The sequence below is a fragment of the Pleurodeles waltl genome, chromosome 9, assembly GCF_031143425.1.
Source record: "Pleurodeles waltl isolate 20211129_DDA chromosome 9, aPleWal1.hap1.20221129, whole genome shotgun sequence".
NCBI classification, from domain to species: Eukaryota; Metazoa; Chordata; class Amphibia; order Caudata; family Salamandridae; genus Pleurodeles; species Pleurodeles waltl.
This window is the reverse complement of record NC_090448.1, coordinates 1,179,923,741-1,179,949,719: the sequence shown is the minus strand read 5'-3', so window position 1 is coordinate 1,179,949,719 and position 25,979 is coordinate 1,179,923,741. Positions and strand designations below refer to the sequence as shown.

The window sequence follows — 25,979 nt, the reverse complement described above, 5'->3', positions numbered from 1 at the left end:
AAAAGATCCTACACCAGTAGTTACTGCACCATGTACTCCGATACCTCTACCAGTTCTCCCTGGTACTCCACAGATTCCTCAAGCTCCACAGAGTCCACAAGCCGAGGCTTCGTCAGACAAAGAGGCTGAAGAAGTTCTCTTGGAGCAGGATGAATGGGATGACTATGTACTCCCGGCACCCCTTCACTGGAGCCGTCTTCTGTTGAATACCCTCCAACAGAGGACGCCCCTGCTTGCCTGGTGGGACATCCAAAACCAGACTCAGTGGTTTATTAGGCTGCCCAGCGACGTTCTAGAAACCCTTTGGCACCTCTATCTGCACCCCCAGACAAGGTAGGCGCCTTGACAGCATTGGAAAGAGATTTTCTTCCGTGTCTGCCATTGTGGTCTGCGCTGCAAACTCGCTGGTGCTCCTGGGAGGATATGACAGGCAGCTATGGTTGGACATTTCTCTTCTCTTCCAGGGGATCCTCATCAATAGTCATAAACATTGAATATTCCCGCCCTTGTGCGGGGACCCTGGAGCATTTATAAAATACACATATATAAAGTATGAAATAAGCACAAAAAATATATATATAGCATTTTTAGTAGACAAATTTTCATACCAAACTCATATATACATGTGTAAAACAGCAATGCAGACTATAGTCATAAACAGGCTAAAATGCTTTACTTCTATGGAGTTTTTTTTTTTTTTGTTCTCAAAATTACAACATCATTCTCTTCGCTTCCCCGGCAGCCAGCAAGCCACTCTCAGGAGAGACAGGCTAGATCGACGTCAGCAGGTAGGAAGATACCTATTTGTTCCCCGTCGACGTCGTCGCTGCCACCATCTCACTGCCATAGATCGGCGACCCGACCGGCGTCGAGAGAACATGGCCATCGCAGGGGCATATCTCCGTCGACGGCAACCCGCCGATCGACTTCGAGCCATCCCCGGCGTGCCCATTCGCCGCCAAAGGCCTCGCACCCCTCGACGTCAAGAGAGACGATGTCGAAATCGCCCCAGTGGCGTCGAGGCACACGACGGTGAGCAGGTCGCAGTCCAGAGATCGCCGTTCGACGTCAAGACACTCAATGTCGAGACAGGAACAACCGGCGGCGCTTCCTTCGACGTCATTACGGCTGTCGACGTAGACACAGGTTTTACCTGTCTTGCAGGGAGCAGAACTTCGACTTCCGCCAGCAGATAAGACCACTCCATCTCCAGTGGTCTCCATAAGAAGTGGTTCATCTCGGTCGAGAGCGGCATCGTCGGGGCATGTCTCACCCATCAATTTGTCACCAAGATGGTTGGAGAGCCTTAACAGACCAACGGCCTCCCTGGATTCGCAGTATTCAAGGATGTACTCTCCTACTGCCTCTCTCCCGAGAACACCATCACCGACAGCGCGGGCAGGACAGGCTTGTTCTGCTTCTCACCAGCCGACGAGGCCTGGGCGCTCTGCTACAGCGTCTCGTAGCAGGTCATGTTCCCAGCGACGATCTAGGTCACGATCAAGACACAGAAGGTCGCCCTCTTGATCGTCGTCAGGGTCATCTGTCGGACGATACTCCCCCCACCTTAACAGATTCTCCACCAGCTAGGGTTTCACAGGTGGACAACATCACTACTTTTAATGAGGTGCTTGTCAGGGGAGCACAGAAGCTAAACATAGAGGTTCCAGAACCATCAACCTCCTCATCAGTCATTTTTGAGACTCTACAGCATAGAGCGGTTTCAAAAAAGCTACTGCCGCTAGTGCCTGGCCTGTTGCAGCCAACCATGGACACCTTTTTAGCTCCAGCCACCCTCAAATCTGCTCCTGCTAGGATTTTGAAAAAATAGAAAGCGCCTGAACAAGATCCTTTATTTCTCAGAACGGATCCGCCACCGGACTCAGTCATATTGGCTGCAGCCCGAAAAACTCACTCAGTGGCATCATCCTCCAAGGTCCACCGGACAAAGAGAGCAGACATCTAGACTCTCTGGGGAGAAAAATGTGCGGCACGGCGGCATCTATGATGAAGGTCTCCAGCGCGTCTGCACTCCTAGGCAGATATGACTGTTCACTGTGGGACTCTGAACAGGTTCACAGAAAAAATTACCTAGAGAGGACAGGCAGGACTTCCAAGAAATCCTTCAAGAGGGATGTCTGGTCTCCAACCAGGTCATCAGCGCAGCGGCAGATGGGGCAGACTTAGCTGCACATGGGTACGCACATGGGATCTGTGCAAGAAGGTCTTCCTGGTTGAGACTGACTGGATTAAAACAGGAAGCACAACAGCGCATCCTAAATCTTCCATTCAATGGGAACTCGCTGCTTGGTACCCATACGGACGAAGAAATGGCGCGCATGAAAACAGAAGTGGACACCATGAGGGCAGTAGGCCTGGAGAGAAAGAAGGACTTCAGGCGAAGGTATAGGCCTTATGACAGGCGCCCTTTCCAGCAGAGGGTTCAAACCCCTCACTGGTCCCAGAGGCCACAGCAGAGGCAAGGACGCCCGCTTTTTCAGTCTCGTAAGGCCACAAGGGAACGAGGGTCAAGTAGACCACAACAGTCCACACCCAAAGCGCCGGCCAAACATTGAGGACTCGCTTCATTTAACACTGTGCACCACTCCGGTGGGGGGGGGGGGGAAAGTATCACAGACTTTACTCACGAGTGGCGCTCTATCACAAAAGACCAATGGGTGCTCAACATTGTCGAGAATGGCTACTCTTCTTTTCCTGCAACCTCCACCGCACTTGCCACCAGCCAAATGCAATCCGTCTCACGTCAGCCTATTGCGCAAAGAGGCGCTCTCACCCTTTTACGAAAGAAGGCAATAGAAAAAGTTCCACTCGCGCACAGAGGGAAGGGGGTTTACTCCCATTATTTTCTGGTGGCGAAAAAAGGCCAAGAGGGCGTTTTCAGACCAATTCTGGACTTAAGGCTTCTGAACAAGTACATAAGAAAGCAAAAGTTCAGGATGCTGGCTCTTCACCAGATTTTCCCTCAGCTACATCAGGGAGACTGGATGTGCTCCATCGACCTGCAGGATGCATACTTTCACATCCCGATAGTTCCCAAGCATCGGAAATTCCTGCGCTTCCAGATAGCCTCACAGCACTTATCAGTTCAAGGTGCTACCATTCGGCCTGAAATATGCCCCCGCGTGGCAGTGGTAGCGGCACATCTACGAAAACAAAAAAACTTCATTTACCCATACCTAGATGACTGGCTACTGAAAGCCTCCTCTCCGGAGCAGGCGAGAACCCATCGGGACATTGTGCTCAAGGTTTTCGAGTCTCTAGGTCTTCAAGTCAGCTACCAAAAGTCCACCTTGATTCCAATGCAGAACCTCCACTACCTGGGAGCAATACTAAACACAGAGCTCCAAAGAGTGTATCCTTCGGAGGAACGACTATTATCAATAAAGAAAAAGTGTCAAGACCTGTTAAAATCCGACGCACCTACGGCTTATCAGGTGACATCTCTGCTGGGCTCCATGGCATCATGCATTGTCATTGTCCCGAATGCCAGGCTACATATGAGGCCCCTCCAAGAGGCGTTGGAAAACAACTGGAGCCAAAGGACAGGTCGCTGGGAGGACAGAGTGCGGCTGCCGATAGCAGCACGTCAGTCATTGCAATGGTGGATGCGCAGACCTCACCTGTCAGTAGGGGCTCTGTTTCACCAGGTAATTCCATCTGACACTCTGGTAACGGATGCGTCTCTTCAGGGATGGGGGGGCTCATCTAGGTCCCCTTCAAGCTCAGGGCCTGTGGTCTGACAATGAAAGGAAGTACCACATCAATCTGCTGGAGCTCAGAGCGGTCCATCTGGCTCTAAAGTCTTTTGCTCCATCGATTCAGGGGAAATCTCTCCTAATACAAACGGACAATACAACCACAATGTATTATTTGAACAGACAAGGGGGAACGAGATCCCTACCCCTATCTCGGGAGTCCCAAACAATCTGGCATTGGCTCCTGGCCAGAGGAATACCGCTTACAGCGGTTCACCTACCAGGTCAACAAAACGTGGAAGCAGATTTCCTGAGCAGACACCTAGAGGACGCCCACGATTGGGTCCTACACGGCGAAGTCGGCGAAGACATCTTCGCTCAATGGGGTCGGCCTCAATTGGATCTCTTCGCAGATGAGGTAAACAAGAAATGCCCAGACTTCGCGTCCAGTTTCTACCGTCCGGGATCTCGAGGGAATGCCTGTTGATCGACTGGTCAGGGATATTTCTCTACGCTTTTCCACCGATCCCCCTCATACCGGCAGTGATCAACAAACTTTACAGATCCAGCACCAGAATGATTCTTATAGCTCCGCAATGGCCCCATCAGTTCTGTTACACAGATCTCCTCAACCTATCGGAACAACTTCACAGGAGGCTGCCGTGCAGACCGGATCTTCTGAGCAGGATGGAGGGCAGGTTACTGCACCCCAACCTACCCTCTCTGAGCTTGACAGCATGGCTCCTGATTTCCTGCAGTATGGGCACCTAGGGCTCTCGCAGGAGTGCATGAACATCTTGAAGGAGTCTAGACGACCTTCCACGCGGCGTTCTTACGCGTTTAAGTGGAAGAGGTTCTACATATGGTGCTGTCAGCAAGGTCAGAATCCCACACGGGCTCAGGAGGAGATCATACTGTCTTACTTACTCCATCTGGGCAAAATCTGCAGGTATCATCTATTAAGGTACATTTATCTGCCATTACAGCCTATCGTAAATCACCTTCTCAGGAATCCTTCTTTACGAAACCAGTAGTCAAGGATTTCTTAGAAGGTTTGAAAAAAAAAATTCTGCCCATTCGGAAACCCTCCCCTCCATGGGAGCGGAACATAGTGCTGTCAAAACTTATGGGCCCTCTTTTCGAACCTATACACAAAGCCTCTTTGCAACACCTTACGTGGAAGACGGCTTTTTTTGTAGCTATTACTTCTGCAAGGAGGGTCAGTGAAATTCAGGCTTAGTCTTCCAAAGAACCGTACACAGTCTTTCACGACAATAGAGTAGTTCTGCGAACTCACCCATCATTCCTACCGAAGGTGGTGTCAGAATTCCACATCAATCAGACTATTTCTCTACCAACTTTCTTCCCCAATCCGGAGACTCCGGCGGAGAAAGCATTGCACTCCCTAGATCTGAAAAGAGTGCTAAAATTTTATTTGGATAAAACAAAATTGAGTAGTCATTCCAACCCCTTGTTCATAAATTATGGTCATTTGAGAACAGGAGAGGCAGCATCTAAACGAACTATATCAAGATGGATAGTTTCTTGTATTGTTCATGCATACCAGTTGGCTAACAAACTACTTGCTAGACCTAAAGCGCATTCCACAAGAGGAAAAGCGGCTACTGCTGCCCTCCTTAATAATGTTCCAATCTCTGAAATTTGTAAGGCTGCTACATGGAAGTCTGTACATTCATTTACTAGACATTACTGTTTAGACTCAGATGCAAGAGCAGACGCCCAAGTTGGGCAAGCCTCTCTGAGAAATTTGTTTGCATGATAACTATCTATTCCTGCACTTCTATTGGACAGTCCGCAGAGTCAAGGGGTGGGCTTGCTAAACTATTCAATGTTTGACTATTGATGAGGATCCCCTGGAAGAGAAGGATAAGTTACTTACCTGTAAATCCTAGTTCTCTTCCAGGGGTATCCTCATCAAAGTCATAAACAACCCACCCTCCTCCCTGGATGCACGTCTCCTAGAAGTGCAGGACACACTATCTTTCGAATCGGCCACACAGCTGGTCACCGTAAAAAAGTACTGACCTAACTGTGAACCAACTGTCACCTCTCCTTCACCCCTGAGGCATGGTGGGATACTGGAGGTGCTCAGGGTCTTAAAGGCACAGTGCCAAAGTTTTTATGGTTCTCCTGTGTTAACCTGCATGCAGCCTATTGGCTAAAAATGCTCTAGTGTTTTTCAATGTAGTTTTCTAACTTTTTTTCCTCTGATTACTACTGCTGATTTCCCTAGGCTCAGTGGTGTGGTTTTGGTAGATATTCTTCTCTTATTCTAATTTTGAGAACCAAAAAAAAAACTCCATAGAAATAAAGCATTTTAGCCTGTTTATGACTATAGTCTACATTGCTGTTTTACACATGTATATATGAGTTTGGTATGAAAATTTGTCTACTAAAAATGCTATATATATTTTTCGTGCATATTTCATACTTTGTGTGTATTTTATATATGCTCCGGGGTCCCCGCACAAGGGCGGGAATATTCAATGTTTATGACTTCGATGAGGTTGCCCCTGGAAGAGAACTAAGATTTACAGGTAAGTAATTTATCCATTCTGTAGATGATCTTCCGGATTATAGCAAGACTGAAACGAGAAAGATTCTCATTGAAGGTCAACACACGTCTGCAGAGGTTGACTGTGCTTTAGACATTGCCGCTGTGGGGTTCGGCTCCTGGCTGGATTGGTTGTCTTAAGGCGCCATGGGTGGCTTAAGGCCACAAATGTTTGACCAGATGTCCAAACCAAAATTCTTGACCTCCCTAATGATGGACAAGACCTTTTTAGAAAGCATGTGGATGACTCTCTTCAAGCCATCAAAGAAGACATTGATACTGCCAGGTCTTTAGGATTACTACAGTATAAGCGCACACCCTTTCGAGGAGCCAGGGGTAGAGGGACTCTTCCTTTTGAGGTGGTTACCAATCATTCAGGTACCCAGCTTATGCCTCACAATTCCAATCTTTCAGAACCCAATACCATCAGAGGCAGCCTACAGCGGTGGCATACAGCAGACCTTCTCCCAGAGGAAAGTCGGGGTGACAATCTAAGGACACCTCCCGCAGGCAATGACAGCCTCCAAGGGCTGGCTACCTCTCCTTCTTTAAGACATAACCTGCAACGTTGGCGTCCGATCACAAACGACAAGTGGGCTCTTGACATAATATCTTATGGTCATTGTAGGAAGTTGGCTCTGTATGCACTATTTCAAAGTAAGGAATAGTATGTACAGAGTCCAAGGGTTCCCCTTAGAGGTAAGATAGTGGCAAAAAGAGATAATACTAATGTTCTATTTTGTGGTAGTGTGGTCGAGCAGTAGGCTTATCAAAGGAGTAGTGTTAAGCATTTGTTGTAAACCCACAGGCAATAAATGAGGAACACACACTCAGAGACAATTCCAGGCCAATAGGTTTTTGTATGGGAAAAATATATTTTCTTAGTTTATTTTAAGAACCACAGGTTCAAATTTTACATGTAATACTTCAAATGAAAGGCATTGCAGGTAAGTACTTTAGGAACTTTGAATAATCACAATAGCATATATACTTTTCAAATAAATCACATATAGCTATTTTAAAACTAGACACAGTGCAATTTTCAACAGTTGCTGGGGGAGGTAAGTATTTGTTAGTTTTTGTAAGTAAGTAAACCACCTACGGGGTTCAAGTTTGGGTCCAAGGTAGCCCTCCGTTGGGGGTTCAGAGCAACCCCAAAGTTACCACACCAGCAGCTCAGGGCCGGTCAGGTGCAGAGTTCAAAGTGGTGCCCAAAACGCATAGGCTTCAATGGAGAAGGGGATGCCCCGGTTCCAGTCTGCCAGCAGGTAAGTACCCGCGTCTTCGGAGGGCAGACCAGGGGGGTTTTGTAGGGCACCGGGGGGGAACACAAGTCCACACAGAAAGTACACCCTCAGCAGCACGGGGGCGGCCGGGTGCAGTGTGCAAACATGCGTCGGGTTTTCAATAGAAAGCAATGGGAGACCAAGGGGTCTCTTCAGCGATGCAGGGAAGGGGGGGGGGGTCTCCTCGGGGTAGCCACCACCTGGGCAAGGGGGGGGGGGGGGTCTCCTCGTGGTAGCCACCACCTGGGCAAGGGAGAGGGCCTCCTGGGGGGTCACTCCTGCACGGGAGTTCAGATCCTTCAGGTCCTGGGAGCTGCGGGTGCAGAGTCTTTACCAGGCGCCGGGATCTGAGGAGCAGGCAGTCGCGGTCAGGGGGAGCCTCTGGATTCCCTCTGCAGGCGTCGCTGTGGGGGCTCAGGGGGGGCAACTCTGGCTACTCACGGTCTCGCAGTCGCCGGGGAGTCCTCCCTGAAGTGATTGTTCTCCACAAGTTGAGCCGGGGGCGTCGGGTGCAGAGTGCAAAGTCTCACGCTTCCGGCGGGAAAAGCAAGTTGGTTTAAAGTTGCTCCTTTGTTACAAAGTTGCAGTCTTGGGTGAACAGAGCCGCTGTCCTCGGGAGTTCTTGGTCCTTCTAGAGCAGGGCAGTCCTGGGAGGATTCAGAGGTCGCTGGTCCCTGGGGAAAACGTCGCTGGAGCAGTGTCTTTAGAAGTGGGGAGACAGGCCGGTAGAGCTGGGGCCAAAGCAGTTGGTATCTCCGTCTTCTCTGCAGGGTTTTTCAGCTTAGCAGTCCTCTTCTTAGGTTGCAGCAATCTAGTTTCATAGGTTCTGGGGAGCCCCTAAATACTGAATTTAGGGGTGTGTTTAGGTCTGGGAGGGCAGTAGCCAATGGCTACTGTCCTTGAGGGTGGGTGCACCCTCTTTGTGCCTCCTCCCTGAGGGGAGGGGGGCACATCCCTATTCCTATTGGGGGAATCCTCTTTCTACAAGATGGAGGATTTCTAAAAGTCAGTCACCTCAGCTCAGGACACCTTAGGGGCTGTCCTGACTGGCCAGTGGTGACTCCTTGTTTTTCTCATTATCTCTCCTGGACTTGCTGCCAAAAGTGGGGGCTGGGTCCAGGGGGCGGGCATCTCCACTAGCTGGAGTGCCCTGGGGCATTGTAACACGAAGCCTGAGCCTTTGAGGCTCACTGCTAGGTGTTACAGTTCCTGCAGGGGGGAGGTGTGAAGCACCTCCACCCAGAGCAGGCTTTTGTTTCTGTCCTCAGAGAGCACAAAGGCCCTCACCACATGGGGTCAGAAACTCGTCTCTCAGCAGCAGGCTGGCACAGACCAGTCAGTCCTGCACTGAACAATTGGGTAAAATACAGGGGGCATCTATAAGATGCCCTCTGTGTGCATTTTTTATAAATCCAACACTGGCATCAGTGTGGGTTTATTATTCTGAGAAGTTTGATACCAAACTTCCCAGTATTCAGTGTAGCAATTATGGAGCTGTGGAGTTCGTTTTTGACAGACTCCCAGACCATATATTCTTATGGCTAGTGTAAGGAAATGCCTCCTTGGCATGGTTACCCCCTGACTTTTTGCCTTTGCTGATGCTATGTTTTGAATTGAAAGTGTGCTGAGGCCTGCTAACCAGGCCCCAGCACCAGTGTTCTTTCCCTAACCTGTACTTTTGTATCCACAATTGGCACACCCTGGCATCCAGGAAAGTCCCTTGTAACTGGTACCTCTGGTACCAAGGGCCCTGATGCCAGGGAAAGTCTCTAAGGGCTGCAGCATATCTTATGCCACCCTGTAGACCCCTCACTCAGCACAGACATCCTGCTTGCCAGCTTGTGTGTGCTGGTGAGAACAAAATGAGTAAGTCGACATGGCACTCCCCTCAGGGTGCCATGCCAGCCTCTCACTGCCTATGCAGGTATAGATAAGTCACCCCTCTAGCAGGCCTTACAGCCCTAAGGCAGGGTGCACTATACCATAGGTGAGGGCACCAGTGCATGAGCAGTGTGCCCCTACAGTGTCTAAGCCAAACCTTAGACCTTGTAAGTGCAGGGTAGCCATAAGAGTATATGGTCTGGGAGTTTGTCAAACACGAACTCCACAGCACCATAATGGCTACACTGAAAACTGGGAAGTTTGGTATCAAACTTCTCAGCACAATAAATGCACACTGATGCCAGTGTACATTTTATTGTGAAACACACCCCAGAGGGCACCTTAGAGGTGCCCCCTGAAACTGTATCCAACTATCTGTGTAGGCTGACTGGTTCCAGCAGCCTGCCACACTAGAGACATGTTGCTGGCCCCATGGGGAGAGTGCCTTTGTCACTCTGAGGCCAGTAACAAAGCCTGCACTGGGTGGAGATTCTAACACCTCCCCCAGGCAGGAGCTGTAACACCTGGCAGTGAGCCTCAAAGGCTCCCCCCTTTGTTCCAGCACCGCAGGACACTCCAGCTAATGGAGTTGCCCGCCCCCTCCGGCCACGGCCCCCACTTTTGGCGGCAAGGCCGGAGAAAATAATGAGAACAAGGAGGAGTCACTGACCAGTCAGGAAAGCCCCTAAGGTGTCCTGAGCTGAAGTGACTCTAACTTTTAGAAATCCTCCATCTTGGAGGATTCCCCCAATAGGATTAGGGATGTGACCCCCCCCCCCCCCCCCTTGGGAGGAGGCACAAAGAGGGTGTACCCACCCTCAGGGCTAGTAGCCATTGGCTACTAACCCCCCAGACCTAAACACGCCCTTAAATTTAGTATTTAAGGGCTTCCCTGAACCTAAAGATTTAGATTCCTGAAACTACAAGAAGAAGAGGACTGCTGAGCTGAAAAACCCCTGCAGAGGAAGAACAGAAGACACCAACTGCTTTGGCCCCAGACTTACCGGCCTGTCTCCTGCCTTCCAAAGAAACCTGCTCCAGCTACGCTTTCCAAGGGACCAGCGACCTCTGAATCCTCTGAGGACTGCCCTGCTTCAAGAAGGACAAGAAACTCCCGAGGACAGCGGCCCTGCTCCAAAAAGACTGCAACTTTGTTTCAAGAAGCAGATTTAAAGACCCCTGCAAATCCCCGCAAGAAGCGTGAGACTTGCAACACTGCACCCGGCGACCCCGACTCGACTGGTGGAGAACCAACACCTCAGGGAGGACCCTCCGGCGACTCTGAGACCGTGAGTAACCAAAGTTGTCCCCCCTGAGCCCCCACAGCGACGCCTGCAGAGGGAATCCCGAGGCTCCCCCTGACCGCGACTGCCTGATCCTAAAGTCCCGACGGCTGGAAAGGACCCTGCACCCGCAGCCCCCAGCAACTGAAGGAACGGAACTTCTGTGCAGGAGTGACCCCCAGGAGGCCCTCTCCCTTGCCCAGGTGGTGGCTACCCCGAGGAGCCCCCCCTTGCCTGCCTGCATCGCTGAAGAGACCCCTTGGTCTCATAGGAAACCATTGAAAACCCGACGCGTGTTTACACACTGCACCCGGCCGCCCCGCGCTGCTAAGGGTGTACTTTTTGTGCTGACTCGTGTCCCCCCCGGTGCCCTACAAAACCCCCCTGGTCTGCCCTCCGAAGACGCGGGTACTTACCTGCTGGCAGACTGGAACCGGGGCACCCCCTTCTCTCCATTGAAGCCTATGTGTTTTGGGCACCTCTTTGACCTCTGCACCTGACCGGCCCTGAGCTGCTGGTGTGGTGACTTTGGGGTTGCTCTGAACCCCCAACGGTGGGCTACCTTGGACCAAAAACTGAGACCTGTAAGTGACTTACTTACCTGTTAAAAATAACAATACTTTACCTCCCCCAGGAACTGTGAAAATTGCACTGTGTCCACTTTTAAAACCGCTATTTGTGTTTTATGTAAAAAGTATAAATGCTAATGTAATGATTCAAACTTCCTAAAGTACTTACCTGCAATACCTTTCAAATGAGATATTACATGTAGAATTTGAACCTGTGGTTCATAAAATAAACTAAGAAAATATATTTTTCTATAACAAAACCTATTGGCTGGATTTGTCTCTGAGTGTGTTCCTCATTTATTGCCTGTGTGTATGTACAACAAATGCTTAACACTACTCCTTTGATAAGCCTACTGCTCGACCACACTACCACAAAATAGAGCATTAGTATTATCTCTTTTTGCCACCATCTTACCTCTAAGGGGAACCCTTGGACTCTGTGCATGCTATTCCTTACTTTGAAATAGCACATAGTCAACTTCCTACAGCTACCCTGCACTTACAATGTCTAAGGGTTTTGTTTAGACACTGTAGGGGCATAGTGCTCATGCACCTATGCCCTCACCTGTGGTATAGTGCACCCTTCCTTAGGGCTGTAAGGCCTGCTAGAGGGGTGACTTACCTATGCCACAGGCAGTGAGAGGTTGGCATGGCACCCTGAGGGGAGTGCCATGTCGACTTAGTCGTTTTCTCCCCACCAGTACACACAAGCTGGCAAGCAGTGTGTCTGTGCTGAGTGAGGGGTCCCTAGGGTGGCATAAGACATGCTGCAACCCTTAGAGACCTTCCCTGGCATCAAAGCCCTTGGTACCAGGGGTACCAGTTACAAGGGACTTACCTGGGTGCCAGGGTTGTGCCAATTGTGGAGACAATGGTACATTTTAGGTGAAAGAACACTGGTGCTGGGGCCTGGTTAGCAGGGTCCCAGCACACTTCTCAGTCAAGTCAGCATCAGTATCAGGCAAAAAGTGGGGGGGTAACTGCAACAGGGAGCCATTTCTTTACAGTCATCTGCTAGAGTTCACTTGCATGCCCCCGAGACTCTGTCTTCCGGGCACGTCAACAGCATCTACATCTTCTCTGTCTGGAAATAGATGCCATGTTGTCCAAAGGAGCGATCGAGGCTGTACCTTATTCTCAAAAAGGAAAGGCTTCTATTCTTGCTTCTTCCTAATCGGGAAGAAATCTCATCTGTGGAGACCCATCCTGGATCTGAGGGAGCTCAACAAATATCTGAAGAAGCAGACCTTCCGCATGGTAACTTTGAATGATATTTTGCAACTTGTAAGGAAATGCCTCCTTGGCATGGTTACCCCCTGAATTTTTGCCTTTTGTTGATGCCAGTTATGATTGAAAGTGTGCTGGGATGCCTAACCAGGCCCCAGCACCATTGTTCTTTCCCTAAACTGTACCTTTGTTCCCACAGTTGGCACAGCCCTGGCACCAGATAAGTCCCTTGTAAATGGTACCCCTGGACATGGAGACAGGCCGGTAGGGCTGGGGCCAAGTCAGTGGCTGTCTCCGTCGTCTCTGCAGGGCTTTCAGGTCAGCAGTCCTTCTTGTTGTAGATTGCAGGAATCTGATTTCCTGAGTTCTGGGTCGCCCTAAATACTCTATTTAGGGGTGTGTTTAGGTCAGAAAAGCAGTAGCCAATGGCTACTGTCCTGGAGGGTGGCTACACCCTTTGTGCCTCCTCCCTGATGGGAGGTGGGCACATCCCTAATCCTATTGGGGGAATCGTCCAATCTCAAGATGGAGGATTTCTAAAGGCAGGGGTCACCTCAGCTCAGGACACCTTAGGGGCTATCCTGACTGGTGGGTGACTCCTCCTTGTTTTCCTAATTATCTCCTCCAGCCTTGCCGCCAAAAGTGGGGGCAGTGGCCGGAGGGGCAGGCATCTCCACTAGCTAGGATGCCCTGGGGTGCTGTAACAAAAGGCATGAGCCTTTGAGGCTCACCGCCGGGTATTAGAGTTCCTGCAGGGGGAGGTGAGAAGCACCTCCACCCAGTACAGGCTTTGTTCCTGGCCACAGAGGGACAAAGGCACTCTCCCAATGAGGCCAGAAACTCGTCTGGTTGTGGCAGGCTGGCAGAAACTGGTCAGCCTAGTACTAGGAGTTGGACTGGTATTCAGGGGGCATCTCTAACATGCCCTCTGAGTGCATTTTACAATAGATTCCACACTGGCATCAGTGTGCATTTATTGTGCGGAGGAGTTTGATACCAAACTTCCCAGATTTCAAGTGTAGCCATTATGGAACTGTGGAGTTTGTGTTTGACAAATTCCCAGACCATATACTCTTTATGGCTACCCTGCACTTACAATGTCTAAGGTTTTGCTTGAACACTGTAGGGGCATAGTGCTCATGCACAAATGCCCTCACCTGTGGTATAGTGCACCTTTCCTTAGGGCTGTAAGGCCTGCTAGAGGGGTGACATACCTATGCCACAGGCAGTGTGAGGTGGGCATGGCACTCTGAGGGGAGTGCCATGTCGACTTAGTCATTATCTCCCCACCAGCCACACAAGCTATAAGGCAGTGTGTCTGTGCTGAGTGAGGGGTCTCCAGGGTGGCATAAGACATGCTGCAGCCCTTAGAGACCTTCCCTGGCATCAGGGCCGTTGGTACCAGGGGTACCAGTTACAAGGGACTTACCTGAGTGCCAGGGTTGTGCCAATTGTGGAAGCAAAGGTACAGTTTAGGGAAAGAGCACTGGTGCTGGGGCCTGGTTAGCAGGGTCCCAGCACACTTTCAATCATAACTGGCATCAGCAAAGGTAAAACGTCAGGAGGTAACCATGCCAAGGAGGCATTTCCTTACAGATCTCAAGTGCAAGAGCCTTTTGCCATCAAAGGGCTGGTCAACCCCTGGACACCAGAGTACGTGTGCATTCCACCAGGGTAGTCTCTACATCCTGTGCGCTCTTCTCTGGGGTGTCACTGCCATACATCTGTCGAGCAGCGATGTGGAGAACGACACACGCCTTCACGAAGCATTACTGTCTGGATGCTGAGGCGCTCCGAGGTGCAGCGGTGGGTCAAGCAGTCCTTAGGCATTTGTTCCGTAAAGGTGAGCTCTTTGTTTTCCCGCCATCCGCTTCTCTTATAATATCACATTTTCTGTTCAATATTAACATACCTCTTATGCATATAGATTTATGTTTGAGTGGGTTAGCTCCTATTCCTTTGCATTTACCTGTTCTAATGCAGATGATACCTCATATGATAGTGTTTAATGAATACAGAAAATGTGCTGGTTACTGCGTGCTAGTCTTATTCAAGCATGTGAATCTATGAAAGTTCCAATACTGGAGTAAGAAGTAAGTTACTTAAGTGTAACTGTAGTTCTGCAGTATTGGAATCTTTCATAGATTCACATGCGACCCACCAGCCTCCCCGGGGGAGCTCACCTTCTCTCGTCTCTCAGTACACCATTACAGCACTTATGCTCGGAAAATCTAAGGGAAGGCAGCTCCTCACAGGAGGTTCTAAGGGGTGAGGCAATCTGATTGGTTCAAGTTTGAGTTTGGGTCTATTTGACAAAATGACTGTTAGGTTATTCTATTGAGGCCTACGCCATGTATTATACATGTATATTTTCAAGCCTAGGTTGTATATTCCACTGGGGGCTCCCATCTTGACGACTGGGAAGTATTCAAGCATGTTAATCTATGAAAACTTCCAATACTGGAAAACTGCAGTTACAGTTAAGTAACTTATTTCTTTTTACCTATTACTGTCTACACTCTGAGAGCATAGTGGGTGTACCCTCTGCTTGATCTAGGTGAATAGCCTGAGACCACCATACCAGGAGAGCTGAGCCGGGGAGCCAGTCAAGTGAAGTTGGCAATCTTTCTCCTGCAAGATGGAAGATTGGCATCAGCAGAGCTGCGTGTCGAACACAGGATTCATTCCTGGTCATTCATGGCTGAAGTGCTGCTCTGACCCCTGTAAGGCAGTGCACCGTTTATATAATCAAAAGTACACTGTTAGAGATGCATCTCTGGTGTGATATGTCTAGGATTCAGGAGCTGTCTCCATGGACAAAGCAAGCAACAGGACACCCTGAATGTTCCTACCCTTGAACAAAGTGTACAGATTATATGTTAAAAACGGGCACCATCTTCAATGTATTCTCAGAATAGTATTGTACAAGCATGAAGTGTTTAAAATATCATTGCTAAAAGCGATGTCAAGTTAATGTGTAAAATATAAAACTAATCAAAGATGCAAAACTAACGTGAGCCCAAGAAGGCCTCACGACAGTCTGCCTTAGAAAAAGGACAATAAATAGTGCCCCCAGCAAGTATCAACCAAGGAAACCATTCTTCCTCGTTGCAAAACTAGAAAAGTCTCTAAGACCAGTTCTGGAATTGCACTTCCTAGCAAGTTCATAAAAATGCAAAAATTCAAAATTACCCTACTACTGGAGGTCATTCTGTGGTTGGAAAAGGACTACATGTGAACCTGAACATGCTCATCGACCACAAGCACAAAAGGTACCTATGGTTGATCGTCAACCATAACTACCAATACAGAGCTCCCTTTTTGGAATCATGTCAGTACCCAGGGTTTCCACAAAGTTCCTCGCTGCGGTGACGGACAACCTAAGGAAGGGATATCTACACATCTGTATTTGGGCGACTGGTTAGTCCAAGCGAGCACCTTCTCTCAATGCAAGAGGCTCACCAGGATAGTCAGACACTTTTCCAAGACTAGGATGCGCAATCAACCTAGAAAAGGAGTCGACAAAGCTAGAAAGAGCAAATCTTCCTGGGTGCAAGAATCAGCACTGTGTAAGAGAGCCTTCCGTGCCCTCTCAAGGAACCAGGCTCTTACAGAAGTTGCTACTGCACGGATCAGTCTCAGTCAGAGGACCATGGAGAAGATGATAGACATGATGGCCTTATGCATTCCCCTGCTGCCACACGCAAGACTACACATGAGACTTCTCAAAGTGTGGATCCAAACCCAAGGTTTACAGTCAATGGGAAGTCGGTAGGATCTAGTGGTTTTAAATGGTGCAGAAAAAGATGATTTGATCAAACATGGACAACATAAGAATGGGCAGGCCTTTCACACAACCGGCTCGAGCTGTGATCATCACTGACACATCCCACACGGGCTGGGGAGTGCACATGGGGGAACTTAAGATCCAAAGGCTATGGAAAGAGGAAGAAGCAGCCAAACACACAAATGCCCTGGAATTAATAACTGTCTTCCTGGCCCTGACGGCCTTTCAGACACAGGTGAGAGGTAAGAAAGTGGAAAAGTACAAGACAACCGCAGTGTTTTACCTGAGCAACCAAGGAGGGAAACGATCACATGCTATCAAAACTGGTACACGAACTGTGGATATGGGCCATTCAGAGAAATCACCTTGAGCGTAATACATCTGTTGTGCAGAAAATGAAGAAACGGGCAGACCAAGCAGGTAGTTGTCTGTAGCACATGAATGGGAACTAAACTTAAGTGCTCCAGGAGCTCTTCAGACTGTTGGGTGCCCCAGAGATCAACCTGTTTGAGACGCCATAAATCACAAAATGGCAAGACTTTGCGTCGAGGCACTCACACCGCCATTCCCAGGGGAATGCCCTGCCGATGGACTGGTCAGGGAAATTTGTGTACCCCGCTCCACATATTCCACTCATTCCTTTATTAATAAGCAAGTGCAAACTGTTACAAATGACGACAATCCTAATTGCCTTACAGGGGCAAGAAAAATGTGGTTCTCAGACCTGGTGGAGACAGTACAGGAATATTAATTTAAAAAAAAAAGAAAAAAAGCTACGAGAAGACCACGGCCACCTCTCCCAGCAGTGAAGAAACATTTACCACCCGAGGCAAGCACCCTGAGCCTAGCGGCGTGGTTTCTGAAGACATCGTTTTGACACTTGAACCTACCAAAGCCTAGGAGGCTAGAAGGCCACGTTCTAGACAGTGCTACTTAGCCAATTGGCAGAGGTTTGTCCTGTGGTACGGAGACAAAGAACTGCTCTACAAAAGAACAGACACCACAGTGATCAGATACCTTGTGCACCTGCTAGATAACTCTCACATACGCTTACTAAACGTACACTTGGCGGCAACAGTATCATACACAAGAAGACACACCTAGGAAGGTGCCTCTTGACAACACCAGTGATTAAAAGGTTTCTAGAAGAAGCAGAAGAAAAAATCCACCCAGACTAATTCCAACACCAATGTGGAGCCTCAGCGTCCTATTAACACAATTAACGAAGGCACCCTTCGAAGCGATACACAGTGAAGAACCGCTGTCCCTGACCTTGGAAACCACTGCACAGGGTGAGCGAAATATATTCACAAACCCACCCATGAGACCATCCTACAAATACACAAGGGCAATGGTAGTCATGCGAACTAACGCATGCTTTTTCTCCCCAAGGTCATATCAACATTCTACATAAACCAAACAACCCAGCTTCCAGGCTTCTGCCAACAACCAAAAACACAAGCCGAGATCACACTACATATGCTGAGTGTTAGCAGGGCTGTGATGTACTTCCTAGAAAGGACTGGGGAGATCAGAAAGGGGAGCTATTTCTTCATAACTTGTGCAGACTCAGGCAGAGGGCACAATTGCAAGATGTGTAGTGAAACAAATCACATTGTTATCAAAAAGCAGGTGTGTGCTTGGAGGCAAGGCCAAGAGCGCATTCCACAAGGAAAAAAGGACCACCTTGGTACTCCTTCCAAATGTGCTAATAATTATGACAGCTACATGGCCTTAAGCTAACACCTTCACAAGTGACTGTAAACAAGGACTCCCAAGTGCAGCAGAGTACTGAAGCAGCTGTTTTGCAATCTCTACCTCATTTTAATCCCACCTTCAACAGTGACCAGATATACAGATAAACAATTAATGCACTGAGTGAATCCATAAAGATTTATGCTGGAAAACAAAAAGGTTATTGAGCCGGAAGAGTAGTTTTGCAGCTCGAATATTCTTTTTTTTAATCTCATTCAGCCCTCCACCGCCTGGAAAATGAGGTGGAACAAAGAGGGGTAAATACTACGATACCTTAAGACACAAAGGAAGCAAAAAAAATAAGAGAATTACTTTTGGGGAGGGGGTGGAGGAGAACCTCTGAAAATGGTGACTACACATGAGGGTTTCAAGGGCGCCAAAACGACTACAGACCACGTCCAACCAAAAAGAGGGGGGTGGTGGCTGTTGCACAAACAAGAAGATTCTGCACCCAACAGGATGGTGGAATAATGAAGTGTGTGTGAATACAGAAAGACCAAGCACTAAAGTACTTCAGGAAGTAACCATCTCGTTATCGAGACTTGATTTGTTGTCCGGTTTCCCCGCCTTGTTTGTTTGACTGGAAGCTTCCTTGTGCCCTTCTTGCTGAATGTCCCCTTCGCATTGTTCTTCCCCATTCTTTGTCTGTGTTGAATAGCTTTATTTCTTCTTAAAAAGCAGCTCGATGAGAGTTGCCCAGGAGCCGTAATCCCATTTCTCGTACCTTAGGAGTAGTTCTTTACATGACTCAGAACAGTCTCCAGATGCCTCCTCCCTCTGCCCATTAGACTCCTCTTTTGCTCTTTAGAAACCAGTTGGTAAATGTAACATACTAGTGGGGCCCACCCCCTTAATTCATAGGTTGCAAACTTCTGGTACATCAGTCAAGTGAGTGTAGATTGGCATCTCTTCTTGTTTCAAAACCTCTCAACCCTCTGCAGCGGAACAGATCACTCCTTGGTTCGGATTCATGATTGGGGGATCAGCGTGCCTGTAATCGCAACATGTAATCCATCTCTAAATATGTTCTATTTAGGTGTGGGGTCTTGTCCTGACATGTTTACTACATATGATCTTGTTTTCTTCACAGATCGCTCTGGTACGTTGTCCAACCCTGTGGAGAATGTGGGCCGGCGGAGCTCAGGCCGTGGACATGGAGTGCACGAACTGTCCGCCTGTGAGCAGCTGGTGGTGGAACTGGTGCGGCATGAAGATAGCTGGCCCTTCATGAAGCTGGTTTCTAAAATTCAGGTGTGTGTGGTTTATCCGTTGTCCGTGGGCTGCAACACTCCTGAATTAAACAATGCAGAGCCTGATAAGGTGGACACAGTTAATAAACATCATTTACATGTCCATTTCCAAGCTTAGAAAATTCTGCATATTATATTGGGTACATTGGCTGAAGCGTGTAGGCTACGATTAACCTATTCTGCAGCAGTGGTCTGCATTAATAGAAAAAGGGGACTCCTGTTGCTTCATTACTCTTTTCAAACCGGTTTCAGCCCTTGAAGTAGTCCAGTGTGGGTACAGGTGAATACCACCACCTGCCCTTGTTTAACAGGTCAGTAAGTGGGTTCCACACTGTTCTTCAGCATTGAACCCACACTGGAGCTGGGCTCTGGGTGAGCCAGAACATTCACTTGAGCTCCAGGGTTGGTTCAATGTCAAAGCACAAGCAGTAGAGAAATTGGTAGGTGCTCTGCTTTCTAGCATGGGATCAGTAAATATCCTGGTCTGTTAAATGTCTGCAAGAGAACTTTTTGTGGTCATGTTGTTGCTAAAGGTGTATTTTTGCGAAGTAAGCAGATAGCTAAGCAGCTTCACAGTCAATTCAATTTATTTTTCTTTTTTTTAGTAAAGTTATTAATGGGCTCAGACATGTTTGGAGAAATGGCTGTCTTGTGTTTAGACATATTCTGGAAGCTGCGCTAGTGTAGATGAATTAAATGAAAATCCCCACGATGGAGAGCTTTACAAGTAACTTCTGTGTATTGCTCATTAAATACCACCTGCTGGTCCACCAGGGAGACATTTTCTCTGGATTAAAATAGCATCCTACTGTTCAGTAACCTGATTTTTTGCTCCTTTGCGTTTATTTTCTTTAGGTTCCAGATTACTACGACATCATCAAAAGACCAATCGCCTTAAACATAATTCGGGAGAAAGTGAACAAATGTGAATACAAGGTTGCATGTGAGTGGCTATCTCTCACCCTTTGTTGGGACTGTTTCTGTATTGAATACAAGGTTGCATGCAAGTGCCTTCCTGTCACCCCTTGCTGTGTTTCTGTATTGAATACAGGATTGTGTGTCTTCCTGTCACCCCTTGCGGTTTGTTTCTGTATTGATTACAAGGTTGTGTGTGTCTGCCTCTCACCCCTTGCTGCATTTCTGTAATTAATACAAGGTTACATGAGTGTCTGCCTCTCAACCCCTTGTGTGTTTCTGTATTGTACACAAGATTGTGTGTGTGTGACCTCCCGTCACCCCTTGCTGTGTGTAAGGAAATGCCTCCTTGGCATGGTTACCCCCTGACTTTTTGCCTTTGCTGATGCTATGTTTTGAATTGAAAGTGTGCTGAGGCCTGCTAACCAGGCCCCAGCACCAGTGTTCTTTCCCTAACCTGTACTTTTGTTTTCACAATTGGCACACCCTGGCATCCAGGTAAGTCCCTTGTAATTGGTACCCCTGGTACCAAGGGCCCTGATGCCAGGGAAGGTCTCTAAGGGCTGCAGCATATCTTATGCCACCCTAGGGACCCCTCACTCAGCACAGACACACTGCTTGCCAGCTTGTGTGTGCTGGTGAGGAAAAATGAGTAAGTCGACATGGCACTCCCCTCAGGGTGCCATGCCAACCTCACACTGCCTATGCAGTATAGATAAGTCACCCCTCTAGCAGGCCTTACAGCCCTAAGGCAGGGCGCACTATACCATGGGTGAGAGCACCAGTGCATGAGCACTGTGCCCCTACAGTGTCTAAGCCAAACCTTAGACATTGTAAGTGCAGGGTAGCCATAAGAGTATATGGTCTGGGAGTCTGTCAAACACGAACTCCACAGCACCATAATGGCTACACTGAAAACTGGGAAGTTTGGTATCAAACTTCTCAGCACAATAAATGCACACTGATGCCAGTGTACATTTTATTGTAAAATACACCCCAGAGGGCACCTTAGAGGTGCCCCCTGAAACCTTAACCAACTACCTGTGTAGGCTGACTGGTTTTAGCAGCCTGCCACACTCAAGACATGTTGCTGGCCACATGGGGAGAGTGCCTTGTCACTCTGTGGCTAGTAACAAAGCCTGCACTGGGTGGAGATGCTATCACCTCCCCCAGGCAGGAGCTGTAACACCTGGCGGTGAGCCTCAAAGGCCCACAAGGGCATTCCAGCTAGTGGAGTTGCCCACTCTGTAGTTGGCTCTGTATATACTATTTCAAAGTAAGAAATAGTGTGCATAGTCCAAGGGTTCCCCTTAGAGGTTGATAGTGGCAAAATTAGATAATACTAATGCTCTATTTTGTGGTAGTGTGTTGAGCAGTAGGCTTATCAGAGGGTAGTGTTAAGCATTTGTTGTACACACAGGCAATAAATGAGGAACACACTCAAAGAATTAACTCCAGGCCATTAGTTTTTATATAGAAAAATATATTTTCTTTATTTATAGAACCACAAGTTCAAGATTTGAAGTAAATACATAACATGAAAGTTACTCCTCATAGGTAAATAAGGAACTTTGAATTAGAGCAGTAGCATAAACAGTTTTAGTTAAAATGGCAATAAGCTATTTTAAAAGTGGACACTGTGCAAAAATCAACAGTTCCTGGTGGAGTAGTTTTTCAGGTAAGTAAGGCACTTAGAAGTTCAAATTCCTGGGCATAGGCAGCCCCCCGTTGGGGGTTCAAGGCAACCACAAAGTTACCGTACCAGCAACACAGTGCCGGTTAGGTGCAGAGGTCAAAGGACGGCCCAAAACACATAGGTGCCTATGGAGAACAGGGGTGCTCCAGTCTGCCAACAGGTGAGTGCCTGTGTCTTCAGAGGGCAGACAAGGTATTTTTTGTAGAGAACTTGGGGGGGGGGAGGCACAAGTAGGCACACAAAACACCCCCTCAGCGGCGGTGGTGTCATCTCAGCATCTCAGGTTACTCACGAGGTCGCAGTCACCTGGGAGTCCTCCCTGCAGTGTTGGTTCTCTGGAGCTCGAGCCGGGGGCGTTGGGTGCAGAGTGGGAAGTCTCACGCTTCCGGTGCGAAGAGTGAAGTCTTTGAAAGTTGCAGAAAAGTTGCAAAGTTGTTGCTGTTTTTGAATAGTGCCGCTGTTCACGTGAGTTTCTTGGTCCTTCGAGTTCAGGGCAGTCCTCTGAGGCTTCAGAAGTTGCTGGTCCCTGTTGGATGCGTCGCTATGCAGGTTCTTTGATTCTGGAGACAGGCCGGTAGGGCTGAGGCCAAGTCAGTTGTCGTCTCTGCAGGGCTTTCAGGTCAGCAGTACTTGTTGTAGGTTGCAGGAATCGGATTTCCTGGGTTCTGGGTCACCCCTAAATACTAGATTTAGGGGTATGTTTAGGTCAGGAGGGCAGTAGCCAATGGCTGCTGTCCTGGAGGGTGGCTACACCCCCTTTGTGCCTCCTCCCTGAGGGGAGGGGGGCACATCCCTAATCCTATTGGGGGAATCATCCAGTCTCGAAATGGAGGATTTCTAAAGGCAGGGGTCACCTGAGGGCTCCTTAGGCGCTGTCCTGACTGGTGGGTGACTCCTTGTTTTTCTAATTACCTCCTCCATCATTGCCGCCAAAAGTGGGGGCAGTGGCCGGAGGGGCGGGCATCTCCACTAGCTGGGATGCCCTGGGTTGCTGTAACAAAAGGCATGAGCCTTTGAGGCTAACCGCCAGGTGTTAGTTCCTGCAGGGGGAGGTTTGAAGCACCTCCACCCAGTACAGGCTTTGTTCCTGGACACAGAGTGACAAAGGCACTCTCCCCATGTGGGCAGAAACTCGTATGGTTGTGGCAGGCTGGCAGAAACTGGTCAGCCTAGCAGTAGGAGTCGGTCTGGTATTCAGGGGACATCTCTAATATGCCCTCTGGGTGCATTTTACAATAAATCCCACACTGGCATCAGTGTGCATTTATTGTGCTGAGATGTTTGATATCAAACTTGCCAGATTTCAGTGCAGCCATTATGGAACTGTGGAGTTAGTGTTTGACAAACTCCCAGACCGTATACTCTTATGGCTACCCTGCACTTACAATGTCTAAGGTTTTGCTTAGACACTGTAGGGGCATAGTGCTCATGCACGTATGCCCTCACCTGTGGTATAGTGCACCTGCCTTAGGGCTGTAAGGCCTGCTAGAGGGGTGACTTACCTATGCCACAGGCAGAGTGAGGTTGGCATGGCACTCTGAGGGGAGTGTCATGTCGACTTAGTCATTTTCTCCCCACCAGCCCACACAAGCTGTGAGGCAGTGTGCATGTGCTGAGTGAGGGGTCCCCAGGGTGGCATAAGACATGCTGCTGCAGCCCTTGGAGACCTTCCCTGGCATCAGGGCCCTTGGTACCAGGGGTACCATTTACAGGGGACTTATCTGTGTGCCAGGGCTGTGCCAATTCTGGGAACAAAGGTACAGTTTAGGGAAAGAACACTGGTGCTGGGGCCTGGTTAGCAGGGTCCTAGCACACTTTCAATCGTAACTGGCACCAACAAAAGGCAAAAAGTGGTGGGTGACCATGCCAAGGAGGCATTGCCTTACAATGTGTGTTTGTGTATTGAATACAAGGTTGCATGAGTGCTTTCCTGTCACCCCTTGCTGTGTGTTTCTGTATTGAATACAAGGTTGCATGTGGGTGTCTGCCTCTCACCCACTGCTGTGTGTTTCTGTATTGAATACAAGGTTGCAAGTGTGTTTCTGCCTCTCACCCATTGGCTGCCTTTTCCTGTGTTGCCTTTGGTGTCCGTAGGACATATGAACACATCTTTGAGAATAAAGAGGGGACGTGTCTATGAGATGGAGGTGGCAATCACTTGTGACTTGGTGTGCAGTGAAAGAGGCGAGTCCTTGGTTGTCAATCAGTGTGGTCATAACGCATGCCTTGTTTGGTGTGTTGTGAGCTGTTAACTGTTTCTTGTGAAGAGGATTGGATGTTCTCATGCCCACTATCTCTTCATTGGCTGTTGTCTGCTTGTAACGCAAGCTCTCTAACACAGCTTGTTTTATTTTGCAGCTGAACTCATTGATGACATTCAACTAATGTTTGCAAACTGCTTCGAGTACAACCCTGTCCAGACCAGCGAGGCAAAGGCAGGCGCCCGACTTCAGGCTTTCTTTCACAGTCAGGCACAAAAACTTGGACTGGACTTGACAGGCAGCAGGCCGGACACTGTCACCCCTCCCCAAACCAAGAGGTCTCGCATCTAACTTCTTCCCAGTGGTGCAAGCCCAGACACCCCTCTACCTCTCCGCCACCCCTAACATTGAACCTAGATGTGCGGCTGTGCAGCACCATCTCCGCCAGCAATAACATGCACGACTGCACAAATCTCATTTAATACTGAAAGCACTCAGGAGAGCGTGGGAATCCTTCCCTTAGCTGCCGGATTTTATGAAATCTCCTCATGTTTTGATATGTATATTGGATACAAATACACTGGTTTACAGAGGTTTCTTTTCTACAGTTTCTAAAACATTTGAGTTCAGGTCTTTCTTTAATTCTTGTCTAGCTTCCGCACCCTCTGCCTTTCGAGCCTTTTGTATGGTGCAGTTCTTGTTAGATTTCCTCTTCTAGAAGTGACTGTGCCGACCTTGTCTTCAGAAGAGGACCTCTCAGCCTGCTGGTACTTCCAGAACTAGACGGTGTTGCAGGGCTCTTGTTTGTCAGCACTACACATGCTCGGGTGGAACAGCCGATCAGTGTCCAGCACCAACCAGGCTGGCTTCGGCCAACTTTACACATATTTATTTTCCATTCAAAAGAAATTGATTTTTTTTTATTTATAAACTTTGCGTTTGTAACAATGTATGTTCTGTGCTCCCGTTGGTATCTGTATATCCTCCACTTTGACTATCGATAAACAGATGCATTTATGGAAACAAATCCCCTTGTTCACTTCTCCTAGTCACAGGGATCTTGCCAGTTAAACTTTTTTTATGTGCATCTTTTTCCTTGTGGTAAAATAAAATACTTTTTTTTCAAATTCTTAATTTAACATTGTGGCTTTGAGAAAAAGATTGTATTATTAAATTATACTTGCAGTGAATTCTTAACGCACATTACTTTTCTTGTCTTTTTGCAGTTCAGTTTTCGATCACCGAATATTGACTGATAATGTCTCCCACATGCAGGATGTTGAAACTCTTACAGAGAACGTTTTATATACAAACATGAACAAATCATAGAGAGAGTTGCCGGCCAGCAGAGTTTCATAGACATGGAAAAGAACACTGTGTGGTCACTTTTCAAGCTAACAAGGCTGGCCATCTGGTCCAGGATGCAGTTTATTGGCACCTGAAAGGAAGTTTACAGACTAGGCTCTTTCCCCTTCGTGTTTTATCCCCTATGAATATTGATTCGCGTTAGTTTTCTTGTTACTTTTTATTTTCTTACTCTGCTCTTATTTGGCTGTCCCTGGAGCTAAGGTCACTGTTTGTGAAATACCCCACAAGTGTGCAGAAAAGAAATCCAGAAAATGCCTTTGTGATTCTTGCATTGTATATTTACTTCTTAACTAATGTTGAATGTATTTTCTGGTATAAGATGGTACAGAGCATCAGGACATTTAAACAGAAGACCCCTGCCTTGTAGAAAGAGAGAATTCTGATGGATACAACTACCTGTGGATTCCTCACCTTATGAATTCACCCACTGCTCCAGCATTCGATGGAAATGTTCTTCTTAGCACTCCACG

General features: G+C 48.2%; 1 protein-coding gene across 1 annotated transcript in view; it reads left to right on the top strand.

Moving 5' to 3' along the window:
• The window catches only part of BAZ1A (bromodomain adjacent to zinc finger domain 1A), a 318,920-nt gene extending 293,652 nt beyond the window's left edge, over positions 1 to 25,268 (top strand). Inside the window, exons 25-27 of the mRNA XM_069209108.1 lie at positions 19,170 to 19,330; positions 20,185 to 20,272; positions 24,299 to 25,268. Of these exons, the coding sequence (XP_069065209.1) occupies positions 19,170 to 19,330; positions 20,185 to 20,272; positions 24,299 to 24,492 (443 nt within the window). The 3' untranslated portion in view covers positions 24,493 to 25,268. The remainder of the gene's footprint in view (positions 1 to 19,169; positions 19,331 to 20,184; positions 20,273 to 24,298) is intronic.
• Positions 25,269 to 25,979: the final 711 nt, after the last annotated feature.